General features: G+C 39.1%; 2 protein-coding genes across 4 annotated transcripts; one reads left to right on the top strand and one right to left on the bottom strand.

Moving 5' to 3' along the window:
* Positions 1 to 89: 89 nt before the first annotated feature.
* ppme1 (protein phosphatase methylesterase 1) lies at positions 90 to 4620 on the bottom strand. Its single transcript, XM_082548749.1, has 14 exons — positions 4365 to 4620; positions 3776 to 3869; positions 3479 to 3571; positions 3260 to 3317; positions 3095 to 3146; positions 2620 to 2774; positions 1960 to 2050; positions 1646 to 1711; positions 1426 to 1552; positions 1200 to 1329; positions 1051 to 1095; positions 902 to 966; positions 697 to 764; positions 90 to 448 (listed from the first exon to the last, which is right to left on the bottom strand). Exons 1-14 carry the CDS (start codon positions 4448 to 4450, stop codon positions 445 to 447), a joined length of 1134 nt encoding a protein of 377 aa, XP_082404875.1. The 5' UTR covers positions 4451 to 4620; the 3' UTR covers positions 90 to 444.
* A 124-nt stretch (positions 4621 to 4744) lies between these two features.
* LOC309715548 (dicarboxylate carrier UCP2-like) lies at positions 4745 to 12252 on the top strand. Of its 3 annotated transcripts, none has more exons than XM_082548757.1 (8): positions 4745 to 5174; positions 9905 to 10036; positions 10314 to 10452; positions 10539 to 10746; positions 10824 to 11021; positions 11108 to 11209; positions 11302 to 11482; positions 11577 to 12252. In XM_082548757.1, the coding sequence occupies exons 3-8, from the start codon at positions 10327 to 10329 to the stop codon at positions 11689 to 11691; spliced, it is 930 nt and encodes a 309-aa protein (XP_082404883.1). In that variant the 5' UTR covers positions 4745 to 5174; positions 9905 to 10036; positions 10314 to 10326; the 3' UTR covers positions 11692 to 12252. The 3 variants fall into 3 exon arrangements, with proteins under 3 accessions (XP_082404883.1, XP_082404884.1, XP_082404882.1); XM_082548756.1 differs by lacking the exon at positions 4745 to 5174 and adding an exon at positions 9067 to 9743; XM_082548758.1 differs by lacking the exon at positions 9905 to 10036.
* Positions 12253 to 13241: the final 989 nt, after the last annotated feature.

The raw sequence follows: 13241 nt of genomic DNA, 5'->3' as shown, positions 1-13241 counted from the left end.
AGTTATTCTAGTGCGAACAGCATAGAAACGATAGAAAACTAGAATTAAGTACAACATGCATATTAACACGCACATATTAAAAGACTGGGTGACACTACTGGCTGTATCCATCTTTAATCACTGTTTAAATTCAAACATTAAACACACATTAATAATGATGCAATCACTCAAAATAAAACAGGAGAACATTACAAATCAGAAATTTAAAAAAAAATATATAAACAAAAAGGAAACATACAAGCAAATCTGATGATTTAAAATAAAAATAAGGCAAAGCAGAAAGGCAAAAATATCAACATGACAAAAGCATAATAATAATAATAATAATAATAATAATAATAATAATAATAGCAGCTATATTTTCCTTAATTGGACAATGATGTTGATAAATCTTGAGACACTTCTTCTACGGCTGCTGGCTATATGTAGACGCAAAACTGGAAATTAGCTGCAGAAAAAGATAAGAAAAATGGAATCAAGTAAGATTAGGTGAATTCTTCATGTGTCTCTACCATTACCATTTATTCCAGCCTCCCTGACAGGAACAAGCAAGGATAAATTCCTTATCAACCAATTTAAAAATCTAGATTTTTATTGTTAAAGCAGAACTGAAACGATTATCATATTATTCTACATATAATTAATGCATCTCTTGGAAATTTAACAACCTCATTCCTTAGTAGTGAGCTCACTTACCACAGGTATCCCTCCTTAAACTCAGTGAATTTGTGCCGAACCATAAATGTTGCTAGTGCATCTGCTACCTAGCAACAGATGTCAGAGGAGCAAGTTAAAACATTGAAAACAGACATAACAACACGCAGCACGCATACATAAATATATAACATTATGGGCCTCTGACATGAGTACAGTGCCAGTAAATTCGGGTAAGAACGCTCACTTTCTCAGGTGCATCCTCGTGAACAGCGTGACCGCACTGAGGGAGGACCTGCATCTGAAACTTTCCTGCAAACAAATAATATTTTTTTAAATGCGTTTATTCTTACAGAAAATTGCAAAAAAAAGGGAGAAACAATCTGTGCACTTTACCCTGCATCTGTCCAATGGTAAGATCTTTGTCAAGCCTGTCTATTCCTGTACAACGAGATAAGTCAGGCGTGAAACTGTGCAGTCAGTGTGTGTGTCCTATTTAAACTACTAGATATTTGAGAAAAAAAAAAAAAAAGAATAAATCAAACCTGCGAGAAGGAGCAGTTTTGGCACAGGGGTGGTGAGAAAGAGGGCAGACAGACCCTTGAACCAACCCTCCCAATATTTTTCTGTCTTGGAAAGCTCTACTCTCCAGGTGAAGATGCTCTCCTTTTTCGTCTGTGTGAAAGAATTCAAATACTCTTTTATAGCTTTCAATCTCTTTCCAAAACACTTACAGATGACAAGAGAAAACTAAGAAGCAAGAGACCAAACCTCCTGGTCATCCTCCTTTGCTCTTTTCTTGCTGGATTCTTCTTCTGCTTCCTCATCTTCCTCTTCTTCTATAATACCTTCACCAATGCTATTAGACACCCCTGAACTGCTGCTGGATTCCTCACATCTGTAAAAGTCACAAGAGAGGAAATTGAAATGGTCAGTTAAAGCCACAAACCCACACGGAAAAAACTGCAGAGAAGAGAGAGCCCAGACACACTTTTTCACTTGGCCTCCCATGGACACCCGAGCTGACTCGATGTTTCGGATCTGGCCGCTCTTCACACTGAAAGGAAAAAGGTGAAGAACACCTTTAGGCACTTGTATACAACAATTAAGAATTGAAGCTCTTCAAGGTAAGGAACTGCAACGAACAAATAAATAAATAAATAAATAAATAAAGAAGTTATTTCAGTGTGCTTTGGACAAATAACACTTGGCACAATTTGCAAACTAAAAGACAGAATATATATGTATGATGTAATCTAATCAAACAAAAAGATGCAGCAGTGTGGCTCACTGTTTAACATTTACCTCCACTCAATCGCATTTTCCAGAGATCTAAATGTTTTTGGCCGACTTCTGAGGAAATTCTGCATACTGTTCAAAGCATCCATTGCTGTCCCTGAGTGTTAACACAAACAAAATTATTTAACAAACCCACAATTAGTGCTTATGGCATTTATTAACAATATTCAGCATAATAACTTACATTTTACATCATTAAAAAAAACTAAACAACTAACAAAAAAAAAGAAGAAGAAAGAAATGGCAAATGCTCTCATAAAAATCAATGAGAGCATCCTGTACTGGAAAAGACCCAATCATGTGATCTGCTCATGTTGTTGCATAGACTCGTGCACACAGTTAAGTGTTTAAGTATACTCATTGTTTTTCTTTGTTCCCAGTATTGAGAGCATTGATTAGCATAATATTTGTTCAAGTGCTCTTAGTAGAACAAGCCAGTCACTGATCAAATTTGGACTGTTAATGAAGTTGTACTGACATGTGACTTTGCCCATTCAGAATAGAAGAACAACTTGTGGATCATTTAAGCCATTTTCAGTCTCCTCAGTCATTTAGGTAAGGGCCTCAAAGTAACTGCCCAAATAAGTGACCTGAGGCGTTACCAAAGCAACTCGCAGGATTTGTCTTTAACGACTTTGGAAATATGCACTTATCTGTGGAGCTTACCCTCTACGACGTCAATGACGCACAGACCAAGCAGGGATGGTATATGATTGGCAGTGGCAGTGTGAACTGCAATGGCCCCTCCCATGCTGTGTCCAATAAGCATGATTGGAGGTGGGTTGTCTCCATAAAGTGCCTCCACCACTTTGCCAATATCCCTTTGGGGAAGAAAAAAAAAAGAAGCAAGAATATAACCTGTCAGCCTGTTTTTCAGTTATGATTGAAACTCTAATCAGGAAGCTTGTAACTACTTTTTACATTTTACACCGCAATCAATAATCCAAATGTGAGCCACAGGAAGTCACCACACTCTTCCCACATTTAATGAGCGGTGAAATCAAAACTTTCTTAATTAAACTCATGCCTGCTGGATCATCACCACCTTCTGTGGCGTCCCATATGTTCCTGTGATGTAAACCCAAGAAGCAGATGTTTAAAAACCATTCCCACAAAAAACTGTGTTCTCTTAAAGACTTACTTCGCCATCGTATCTGCAGAGAGATCTTCAGGATTTTTCACTTTAGTGTCACCTGCAGGTGATGACAGAGATTTAACTCATTTGATCCATGTACGCTGAGGCAAAGAATGCCATAATCCTCTAACCACGTGCAAAAATAAAAACTTGCTGTGTCCTGCAACCTACCATGAGCTCGGAGGTCCATAGCTACCACCCTGCAATTAATCCTGCTGTATATGATGGCCTGCAAGAACATAGATAAAAATCATTTCAATTAAATAGATCACAGACGATATGTTGACATTAAAAAAAAAAGCTTTATAAATATTCTGCCCAACATTGCTGTTAACTTTAATGTAGACTGCTAACAGATCATAAAGGGTCTGTAATAGTTATGAAGCTCACAGTGAACACCGCCCAGGATAGTGCAGAGTGGCCTCCTCCGTGAAGCAGGAGCAGCACAGGACCATGGGAGCCACTGCAGTAAATTCTGAAAATGTTCACAGTGGTCAAAGAAATACTAATTGAAAGAATAATGAAGTAAGCAGATGCTCGTCCAACAATAATGCACATTAATCTTCTGCATATACTCTAGTCATATAGCACAATGATATCAGGAGTTAAATCTGAAGACTTGGACCCAAAGTGTGTGTCATTCATGCTCAATTTCCTCTTACAAACTGGAACAGCAGTCAAGGATATATCTTTGCCGTTTTCATTTTCCACCACTATGTCTTCCATGGTTTCAAAATACTGACTCCAGGGCAGAGGAGAGAAATCTCTCTTACGCCCAGGTCTGTAAATAAAAAGAGCAAAAGTAAATAAGTAACCGAATCCATGTCTGATGTGACTCAACACTGCAACAGGACTGTTAAACTTTGTAGAAGCAATTGAAAGACAAAAAACCCTCCAGACTAAAAATAACTCTCCCCTTCTTTTCACATCATCAAACATTGCAATAATAACAAAATAGAAAAATAAACAAAAAGACAAAAAAAATATAATAAAAAACAAAACAGAATTTTCAGACTGAAAGGATATCCTTTTAAATTTTAAATGCTAACACGCAAAAGCGCCAGGCTAAATCAATCAGTGGTGTATAACACTGATTATCTAAACTCTGGTAGCAGATGCAGCTAACCTAGCCGGGCTAAAGCAATCAGTTACGCAGTGCAATTCAGTGAGTCTAAATATACGATTACACTCCCTGGCTTTGGGAATAAAAAAAACACAACCGGCGTGATAGTGCACACAACTAAACAAATAAATGCTAAGATCCTAGCTAACTCACCCCATTTTCATTTTGGAGCCAGACTGAAAACCACCTGCCATGGGAGGTCTGGAGGCTAACAGGTTCAAATGCAACTGTTTCTCCATGTTGTCAAAAGTGAGGCCGGTCTTTGTCAGGAACTCTTTGATGTGACCTTCTCTCGCTTTCGCAGCATATGATTTTCTTCGACACCTACACCGATGTTAGCCAGACATTGGTTAAACTGCGTTTGCCTGGCAAGCTAACGGCTAGCGTTCTTCTTCTTCGGCAGCTGAAATGACGGTCTCTTTTTCTCAGATGATTGACGCAGATTATTTCACAGCATCGTCGCCATCTACTGGCTACAAATTCAACTGCAATTCAAAAGCGGCTTACACTTCATAGCTCTCAGCAGTTCGGAGTACCGTGAATGAAAGTCAGACTCTTTACACTAAAAACTGAGACTGATTATTATGAATATCAAGTGTAAACCGAGTAACGTATAGTAGCGTGATAGCTAGCGCTGTCAGTTTAAAGCAAAAAAGGAGGTGGGTTTAAGTCCATCTGCCCCCTTTGCAGACTGCATTACCTGGCCTCAACGTACCGCGGCCTCAACTTAAAGATACGCATGTTTGAGAAACAGGTGATTTTTAACTAGCTGTAGGTTTGAGTTGTTGTCTGCCCTGGGACGGACTTGTGCGGGTTGTATCTTCCTCTCTTGCCCCGTGACAGCGCGAAAAGCCTTAATCCCCCCGTTGTGATCCCTAACTGGATAAATGGATGAAAACGGAGTAATGGGCAAAAAATGTAGATATTTTTATTCCACCCATATTTTTGGTCAGCTAAATTCAGGTAATCCTATTTATTTATTTATTTTATAATACTAAAGCTGTTTTTCATTAACAATGGGATTATGTTAACAGAACTTAAACATGCTGTTTTATGTTATCCTAACTTAATATTCTTACCCTATTTATATGTGATTTTAAATAATAAATAAACAGTGTAGAACTGTTATTTCACTTTAGTTACTTAGTGAGCAGTAATGTAAAGGAGTAATGTAATTAGCTGCCTTCTCAAATTCAACGACACAGTTACAGCTGCTGATTCTCTAACTGGATTGTTACAAATAACATTGACTTGCATTAAACTTTTGTTGCAAGCAGCGATTCACTCTTAATAAACATCACTGGGCCTGTATTGTTACATTAAGCAGAGGTTAACTTTAGTCATCAAGCCCAGCAACCCACTGCATCTGTGGTGTCACAGACATAGCATCAAATCTTTTCACAGCTTTGCTATAGTAACATTAAAGGAAAATGAACTGTAAACATGAATGAACCAACAGCTATAAGTATGGTATACATGATCCTCTATTCTTTCTTCCAAGAACCAAACTTTCAGCGTGTTCTGAAAGCACAACTTTGTATACAGCTCTGCATTTAAAAGCAGCACTTGAAAAACTCTGCTGTGTCACAGTCTGCTGCTTTACGTAGGTCGAATGTTCAGGTCAATTCAGTTTTATCTATATAGCGCTAAATCGCAACAACAGTTGCCTCAAGGCGCTTGTTGTGATCTGGACCCAAATGCAGATGCGTGAAGGCAGAGTAAATTCAACAAAAAGCGAGAATTCAGAAAAAAACAAAAACAACAACACTCCTATATTTATATATATGTGTGTGTGTGTTTTAGGTCAGTCGTGTATATATATCTATATATCTATCTATCTATATATATATATATATATATATATATATATAGATATATAGATATATAGATATATATTTTAGCTTACTATATAATTCCTGAACACAGACTGGAAGCAGTGCCCATCCAAGAATGTGACCCACTATGTCCACACATATAAAGTGCAAAAGTAAACACACACATTCCAATAACAAAAACTGTTAAGAGGAAATTTAAGTTGTTAAAGTGTGAAACCTTCCAGACGCTGAAGTCAAGCGACATAGTGAGAGACACCAGAGAGAAAGAATCGCAGTTATGTAAAATGAACATGTTATGACAGCCAGTTCTCCACAGTTGTAGACGAGAGGACGGGAACAGGTGCTGGTGAGCAAACATAAGAGTCACGTGTAATTTTAGGAGGACTCAGCTGATTATCATCCTAATCAGTCAGCACTGACGCACATTTGAAGTAGGGCAAAGGTCTAAACACTGAGGAGTATCTGCATAAAGAGCCTTTCCAGTAGATATCTTTTAAATACTAAGTTGAATTTGTGATATTGTTAAAAAAAAAAGCTCTCTGGAATACAATATTAGGCAATTTTCCAGACTATTCAAGCATTTTTCATCATGTGCTTTACATGAACTCTTCCTTCCGTATCTTCTCAACAGTGCTTATATTACATTATAATCCCTGTGTTTGCTTTCTAACCCATCAACTCCTTAACAACATGTGTGATCTGATCTTTGCTCACTGATCGAACCTAGTATTAGAAAATATCATCTAGCCAGTGAGAGCCAGAATAAGCACTAAGTTTTAAGAAAAATGCAAGCCAAAGCAAAATCCGAACAGTCTGCAAACCCCTGAGTCATCTCTGCTATGCGGGGCCTTTTGCTGTCTTAGTGGAATATCTGTTTTGTGTACGGTGAAAAACTGTAAGTCAGCATAAATGATAAAAGCTGTTGATGAAGTTGGAAAAACATTATAAACTTGAGGTAACTACAGATATTAAAAATAAGCAGTTTTAGTGTCCCTTTATTCTTTTCCTATTTAATTATCCAGTGAAGCAGAACCAGGACAATCCAAGTCTGAGTTGATTTTGTGAATGAAGCAAAGATGCTGAGCCATAAACCTGTGCCCTACTAACCTTTAAGTGATGACCTTATTTATAGAGTACTGATTTAAAGTTCACAGTATTCAGAGCACAGGGGTGATCAGGTCTGGGGGCTCAGTGTCTTTTTAAGGGGAGGTCACTGCAGACTGGTTGAAGCCAGCCCACTGACTTGTTTACTGGCCCGAGCGTGTGCTTAAATGTTTCTCACAGAGTGTTCCCAGGAAACTGTTTTTAGAGAGCAGGTGGTGAAACCACCTCCACCATCTCCTTAACCTTTTCATGGAATACAGTATAAATGGATTATTACCTCTCAAATGTCCTGTAATGTCGTTTGACATCACAGGACCCAGTCTGAATATGTTTGCTAAACGTAAATATGTTCTCACTTTACTAATCTCCTACGAATGCCTTGTTTAATATAGAACCTTTATAGCTGTAAATATGAGGAGTGGAAAATATGCAGGTGTATGGCTTTACTTTGACCCTGTTTACCAAAACTGCTTCAGAGTTTCTGAGTAAGTCGTCACACTGAAGATGAATTATGACACTGTTTTATGTGTACAGGGTAATATTGCTATAAAGCAGCAGTTTATGGGAAAGAAAGATGTTTACAATAATGTGCAAAAGTCTTGAGCTATGGAAATATAGTGTATAAATATAAGAAATACAAGGCAAAGACTGAATTTATACAATTCTAATAAGGTTGAAAGTCAATATCTGGTATGACTACTTTTATTTTTCAACACAGCCGGGCTTTTCTGCATTTATAATTTCAGCAATTTTGATAGGATTTCCAACACCACTGCCTGAAATGAAGCCCCAAACCATGAAAGAGCATCCACCGAGTTTTACAAGTGGCTGTAGATACTCACTGTTGTACGTCCTTCTTGATCTCCTCCCTACACATACTGACAATGATGTGAACCAAACAATTCCAAATTCAGATTCAGATTTTCAGTCCAGTTCTTGTGTAATTTGGATTACCTCAGCCTACCTGTTTTCCTTCCTTGAGAATGATTTCTTGTCAGCCATCCTCCCACTGAGACCATTTCTGATGAGGTTTTAGTGAAGAACAGGTGGATGATGAAGGGTCAAGTCCCCTGTTTTTTCATTTAAAAAAAAATCATACAGTTCTTTTCTGGTTTCTGTATTTAAGGACAACCTTCACACCGTGGGACAAGTTATTATTTTTTTTAAAACACAGTTTTCTGTCTGTCAAACTGTGTTATCTTTGGCATATTTTGTGGATTCAACAAAATAAATGAGAAGAAATTTTTTTGTGACAGGCTTAGCAAAGATCCTAATGATGCAATTCAAAACTGGCTCTTGGCTAAGTTGTCTTAGGTGTTAATTGCTTTAGCTGGGTGTGTTTTCTAATTCATTAACAGGTCAGTGTTAAGTGGCTTAACAAATAAAAAACATTCTTCTAAAAATGGTTAAAAGACTTGAATGAATATAAGCAAAAAAAGCAGCCTGGAGAACTATGGCTCAGTAGCACCAGGTCTTATCTTAAAGAGTTATCTTATCTTATCTGGCTCCTTGGAAGCAAAATATAAAGAAACGAGGGAGGTTCAAGACTTTTGCACAGTACTAGTATGGTTACAAAATTTAGTAGTGTCGTCTTGGGAACAGAACAACTTCCTGACACATGTTGCAGCAGGTGAATCCTTTGATATTTGGAATATGAGGCTGTGCTTTCTGACTTGATTAAAACTTGGCGACCTGTGACCCAGAATGCAATGGAAACTCATATGTAAGGAGGCATGCACTCACAGAGAGCCAACACCCACCTACAAAGAGTGCACCTCCTCCCCCTGACACTTTCCATTTGGCAGCTGCTCCTCTTGTTGGAAGCAGCTTGTGTCCCTGTTACAAATCAACCCAAATGATTACATTCAGATTCTCTCTGCACCCAACCACACTGACCCATGGTATGGATTGGCTTGCTGGGATGGAGAGGTGGGGGATTCCTAAAGCTTCTAAACTTCTAGAGCTAATTCTGTTCCCTGGGCACAAACAGTAAGAAATAATGCGGTGGAAATATTACCCAGCCAGACAAAAATCCCAGGCAAACATCTCATGAATCCAGACAAGCCTTCCAGTCTGATTGGCTGCATGTAACCAACCAATAGAAAAATACCCTGTGATGTCAGCAGAGTAATGTGAGCTGGTATCTGGGGAAGAAAAGCTGAAATTTCACACAAATATCAAACTCTGGATTCCAAACCTGAAACAATGTTTTTAAAAAAATCCATGAAACTTTCAGCAGTAACTTCTTTACTGTGTAAACGGACTCCAGATAGACCTGAATGTTTACGTGTACTCAGAGATTTCATGCCAGGCTGCCATGATGACGGCATCAGGAAGAGATCAACAAGAGCTCAGATATCTGGCTCAGGCTCACAGACTGATAAACATGATATTCTCATGACAGGTGTACAACGTGTTTGGCTACAGCGCATGTAGTTACGTGGAAAAGCTTCCTATAAATTTGGGGAGGCTTCTTCCATACTGGAACAGTAGGCACACAGGAGACGAGAAAACGTATAGGATTAACTATCAAAGAGGACTGTATACATTTTTCCTGTTAATTGGATTATAATTTACTTGGAAAACTATTAAGGTAAAAAAACAAACAACAACCTTGCATATCAACATAGCTGTGATTTTTATTGGCAGTTAATTGAAAATATCAGTTATATTTGCTTCAAGCTGTGGGTCGCTTTCAGCTAAAACTGAGTGAATGATGATTTGCTGAGTTGTGCTATATGGTTGTTTTTGCAGCAAGTGGTGGTATGCTCACTGGCTCATTTCGAGGAGAGTTTATGGTCCGAGGCATTTCCACAACAGAAGCACCTCGAAAGACTAGCTTGTTTCTTGAGAAAACCTGAAACTTGTCATAATCCTTACTCACAGGTTTGTATGACTTTCAGCATGAACAGCATGAAAATATTTCCAGCACATCCAGCGCACTAAATACACCCAGGTTTGTCACAGTTAGTCATTTTAAACAGATCGAACAAAAGTCGTGTAATATAAGAAAATATCAGCAGTTATGCATGTAGTCTATTTTTACTTTACACGCTTATATCCCATATTTGGTTGTCCAGGCAGCGATGTTCTTTGGTGCTTTGTGTTACACAACCAAAGGTCTTTGGATCGTAAGAGCATATCTTTCCATTCATGTCCTCAGCTGAGGCGCAGCAATGGTTGGCATGAAACCCAAAGATGTGATGCCCTCTGCGGCAGTTAAGTTCTTCGGAGCAGGCACGGCAGCCTGCATTGCCGACCTTGTCACCTTTCCACTGGATACCGCCAAAGTCAGACTGCAGGTTAGACAAACAGTGTTAACCCGATGCCTTTAACCTTATGATAGATGTCATATTAAATCCTCTTTTATTTGCATCATGTCGTGCAGCTTCAGGGAGAGTCTCAGATAGCCGAAGGAGTTGGTGCACTGAAGTATCGGGGCGTGTTTGGCACCATCACCACCATGGTGCGCACAGAGGGGGCCAGGAGTCTGTACAATGGACTGGTGGCAGGCCTGCAGAGACAGATGAGCTTCGCTTCTGTCCGTATCGGCCTTTACGACTCCATGAAGCAATTCTACACCCGAGGCACCGAGAGTGAGTATCAGTGAGCGAGCAACAAGTCTGCTTCTATTGCACTGTTTCTTCGTGACCAACATACGTATGGCACACAGGTGCAGGGATCGTTACTCGGCTCATGGCGGGCTGCACCACCGGGGCAATGGCTGTGGCTTTTGCACAGCCAACAGATGTGGTAAAGGTGCGTTTTCAAGCCCAGGTCCGACTGGCTGACGGCGAGAGGAGATACAACGGCACAATAGATGCCTACAAGACGATTGCCCGAGATGAGGGTGTACGTGGCCTGTGGAGAGGTACCTGCTTTACATTCAAGTCATTCATCTTTATATGAAAATGCCCTCGGCTGTTCTGACAGTTACGATCCTCTTTTGTGTTCCAGGATGCATGCCAAACATCACTCGTAACGCCATCGTAAACTGCGCAGAGCTGGTGACCTACGACATGATCAAAGAACTCATCCTGAAGTACAACCTAATGACAGGTGAGGCCATGAATGAAAGATACAGACAAACATCCCTCAAACGTCTGTCTAATTAACGTGAAAGTTGTGACTAAACTTCTGTCCTCCCACAGACAACCTGCCGTGCCACTTCACGGCCGCCTTCAGCGCAGGCTTCTGCACCACAGTTGTGGCTTCTCCTGTGGATGTAGTTAAAACACGTTTCATGAACTCAGGACACGGCCAGTACAGCAGCGCTCTCAACTGTGCCTTCACAATGCTAAGAAACGAAGGATCCACGGCTTTCTATAAAGGGTAAACACACTCTAACATGACCACGAGGCAAGCAGAGATGCTACAAAAGTCCTTTTGAATAATTCTTCACTTGTCTTTTTTTCCTCTTCTTTAGGTTCATGCCTTCTTTCCTGCGACTCGGCTCCTGGAACATTGTGATGTTTGTCACCTATGAGCAAATTAAAAAAGGCATGAGCAGGACACAGCAGTACTGGGAGTCTCCGTTCTGACCGCAACTAGTCAGACTTGTTTTTTTCAACTCAGGACCGCAAAACACAACAGCCTAACGCACACCACAGTGCAGGGGTGACTACTGACGACTCTTGGTTGGAGACCTGAAAATACAGGAGCATGAAAACACAAGAGTTGACATTAGAAAGAGTTTGAGCAGGAAGACTTCAGGGGCATTGTTGCAATATTTAAAATAATTTAAAGGGTAGACCTTACAGAGGCTTCACGCATTTTAATGGTCAGAAATTCCATTACAAGAAGCTCCTTCTGGTGTAAACTTCTATGTTTAAATGAAATAATCATGTGAATAATGTTAGGCTGTAAAGTTAGTTTTTACTTCCTTTAGGCTTTCCATGAAAGCAGAAGACAGTTTATGTCCAACATTACATACCTTAAAATGACCACAATATGTCTTTCTGGATTGTTTACACTGTTTACCTTTTGTAGTTGTAGTTTAATGTATTTGCCACTAGATGTGAAAAGTATGTATGATTTGTTGCTGGTCGATGAGTCATGTGTATTTTGTGAAATAAAGTACTTTAATTAGTGAAAAATTGTAATTTCGCCCATCCTTTTGTATGCTATTGAATGCCAGTGTTGCTTTGTAACTTTATTCTGAATGTCACTTCACATCCCGACTCCCACTCCTAACCTGTTAGATATACAACACTCCTCACAGGGAGAAATTGGGAATGCGGATTTCCTAAAATCTTCTGGAAAAGCCTCAGAATTTTAGGTAAGCAAATGCTGCTGATCTCTTAAAAATATACCTCCTTTTTTAAAATCGAGCATTTATTAGTGCTTCCACTTAATAATAATACTCCTGAAATGTGCCTCCGGAGTTCAGCCACATTTACAGAGATGTACCTACACATGGTAATACGGACCATATGCATGTCTTCTTCATCAGTATCATGTTGGCCTTCTGCTTCTGTTACGTCCCAGAGTTCATATGTTACTATATAATTCTTTTCACTCATGGATTTTTTTGCATGTATGTATTTCTGATGGGTTGCTTATTTGTTTAACATGGAAGTGACCTTGTTTCTTAATATATTTCTATGCCTGTGAGGCCCTTTGAACATGATATGTGCTACTGGGCGATACAAATAAAAATGAATTGTTACAACAAACAAATCATGAAACAGGCTGTCATAAAACACCTCCCAGCATTTCTTTTGGCACAGAACCACCAGTTTAAACCTAAAATATGTTTTTTTTTTCATTTATGAATTACATTTCCAACTCCAAAGAAAAAGATCTTACCAGGTACGATATCTGTGCAGTTTCTTTGCACAGGCCATCACTCTGAAGAACACTTGGATCACTGACATATTATCTCACACATAGTACAGATATGGGGGTATGGATAAGTTACTATATAATTGATGGACAACTGGTTGATGTATAAAATATATATACTGGGAATCGACAGTATAAATATACTGTTTATATAGTAACCAGTTATCCATCACCTCTTTTTTCCATAATTTGTCCCAGGATAATCATCAGGAAAAATAAACTGCACTTATTATTGAGATCATCTAAA

This window comes from Aulonocara stuartgranti, assembly GCF_965226115.1.
Source record: "Aulonocara stuartgranti genome assembly, chromosome: 10".
In the NCBI taxonomy this organism is placed as follows: domain Eukaryota; kingdom Metazoa; phylum Chordata; class Actinopteri; order Cichliformes; family Cichlidae; genus Aulonocara; species Aulonocara stuartgranti.
Note: the sequence above shows the minus strand (reverse complement) of the source record. Positions and strands in the feature narration are given on the sequence as shown.

Excerpts from the sequence above, each read along its gene's own strand:
- ppme1 (XM_082548749.1), bottom strand. The coding sequence starts at position 4,450 with ATGGAGAAACAGTTGCATTTGAACCTGTTAGCCTCCAGACCTCCCATG. Across the intron at positions 2,775-3,094 it reads TCTGCAGATACGATGGCGAA|GGATATTGGCAAAGTGGTGG; the intron begins GTAAGTCTTTAA and ends TCTTCCCCAAAG. Across the intron at positions 1,330-1,425 it reads CAAAGGAGGATGACCAGGAG|ACGAAAAAGGAGAGCATCTT; the intron begins GTTTGGTCTCTT and ends TCTTTCACACAG.
- LOC309715548 (XM_082548758.1), top strand. The coding sequence starts at position 10,327 with ATGGTTGGCATGAAACCCAAAGATGTGATGCCCTCTGCGGCAGTTAAG. Across the intron at positions 10,747-10,823 it reads CTACACCCGAGGCACCGAGA|GTGCAGGGATCGTTACTCGG; the intron begins GTGAGTATCAGT and ends TATGGCACACAG. Across the intron at positions 11,483-11,576 it reads TCCACGGCTTTCTATAAAGG|GTTCATGCCTTCTTTCCTGC; the intron begins GTAAACACACTC and ends CCTCTTCTTTAG.